The sequence below is a fragment of the Austrofundulus limnaeus genome, unplaced genomic scaffold, assembly GCF_001266775.1.
Source record: "Austrofundulus limnaeus strain Quisiro unplaced genomic scaffold, Austrofundulus_limnaeus-1.0 Scaffold1944, whole genome shotgun sequence".
In the NCBI taxonomy this organism is placed as follows: domain Eukaryota; kingdom Metazoa; phylum Chordata; class Actinopteri; order Cyprinodontiformes; family Rivulidae; genus Austrofundulus; species Austrofundulus limnaeus.
Window position 1 is genome coordinate 24,022 of NW_013954346.1, and position 1,583 is coordinate 25,604.

The 1,583-nt window shown below is 47.0% G+C and overlaps 1 protein-coding gene across 1 annotated transcript in view; it reads left to right on the forward strand.

The window, feature by feature from the left end:
* The window catches only part of LOC106536714 (receptor-type tyrosine-protein phosphatase beta), a gene marked incomplete at its 5' end in the record, with an annotated part of 28,415 nt that overhangs the window by 19,829 nt on the left and 7,003 nt on the right, over window positions 1–1,583 (forward strand). Inside the window, 5 exon segments of the mRNA XM_014034031.1 lie at window positions 213–318; window positions 428–508; window positions 586–603; window positions 683–764; window positions 925–1,015. Coding sequence (XP_013889485.1) covers window positions 213–318; window positions 428–508; window positions 586–603; window positions 683–764; window positions 925–1,015 — 378 coding nt within the window.

The window sequence follows — 1,583 nt, forward strand, 5'->3', positions numbered from 1 at the left end:
ATCAATGCTAGCCACGCCCACTCGAGTAATAAACATCAATGCTAGCCACGCCCACTCGAGTAATAAACATCAATGCTAGCCACGCCCACTCCAGTAATATTTATCATGCTAGCCACACCCACTCCAGTAATATATATCAATGTTAGCCACGCCCACTCCAGTAATACACACCAAAGGCAGTGTCAGCCAGCTGACGTGTTGTTGTCCCTCAGAACCTCTGGGGGGCGTGGTGGAGGGGCTGAGCGCCGGGATGTTCCTGCTCGGGGTGATGGTGGCCGTCGTGTCCCTGCTGGTTTACAGACAGAGGCTCCGCAAAGTGTGAGTCCAGCCCGACCCAATCCAGTTTACATTCCTAACGTGGTACTGAAGGAGAACGTCCAGGTGACAGGTGTGTCTGCAGTRAAACACCTGATTCATGTCGCTGCAGGGCGGTGCAGGAGAACCCCGTGGTGAGGATGAGCATGTGGAAGGAGGTCCCAGCTTCAGGAATGTATCTGGGAGTGAGGAGGTGAGTCGAAGGAGCTAAGCTAACCGTTAGCGTAGCATGACATCATTGTAACTCTTGTTCTGTGTTGTTTTTGGCAGTAATCGTCGCGTCACCAGGTGAGTTTAAAGTCTTTATAATGCTGTTAAATTAAAAATGATGATGATGATGATGATGGCTCCTCCTCTTCCTGTTCAGTCCCATCAAAGTTGGACACTTTGAGTCTCACCTGAACAAACTGCTGGCCGACTCCAACTACCTGCTGTCAGAGGAGTTTGAGGTGATTAGACACAGAGAACACACCTGTTCTGTTAGYGAGCAGAAACTCAAGTGTCTTTACAAACAAATCTAAACAAATGTTTACGACATTAAAACACCTGACCAGCAGGTAGAGCTTCAGTGTTCAGRAACAGGCTCAACACTAAAGTTTGTTTCTGCAGGACCTGAAGGACGTGGGCCGGAACCAGACCATGGACGTGGCCCGGCTGCCGGAGAACCGAGGAAAGAACCGCTACAACAACATCCTGCCATGTTAGTAAAGACCGCACACACACACTCACATCCTTGAATTTGCATCAAAATGAGGACTTTGTATTGACTTCCATTCATTTTTGTAACTGTATTTATGTCTAACCCAGACATTTTCCCTAAAATTATCTGTTACTGGTCTATAACTAACCTGGTCCTTGCCTTCCTACTCAGTTCTGCTCAGTTCTGGTTTCCTTCTCTGCTCCGTCTGAGATTTCTCCCATAGACAAGGATTTCTTCAGGAGAATTTCATTCAGGCCAATCAGAGAACAGAATGAGGAGTTTTGAATGACGTCGATGTTCTGCTCAGTGTCTGCTAGTTATTTTAGCATGCAGCAGTGGAGGAAGTGACTGAAGCCAGTCTGTGTTGATAAGGCTTCAAATTAAAATAAATTAGTCTGACAAAGCAGCAGCTCTCATTTACAGTCGTCTCGTTCAGCTCCGTATATTTCTCCTCTCAGTAGGGTTGTTTACAGCACACGAGATTTCTGTTAGCTTCTTAGCTTAGCCTCCATCACAGTGACAACACACACACACACACACACACACACACACACACACACATACACAC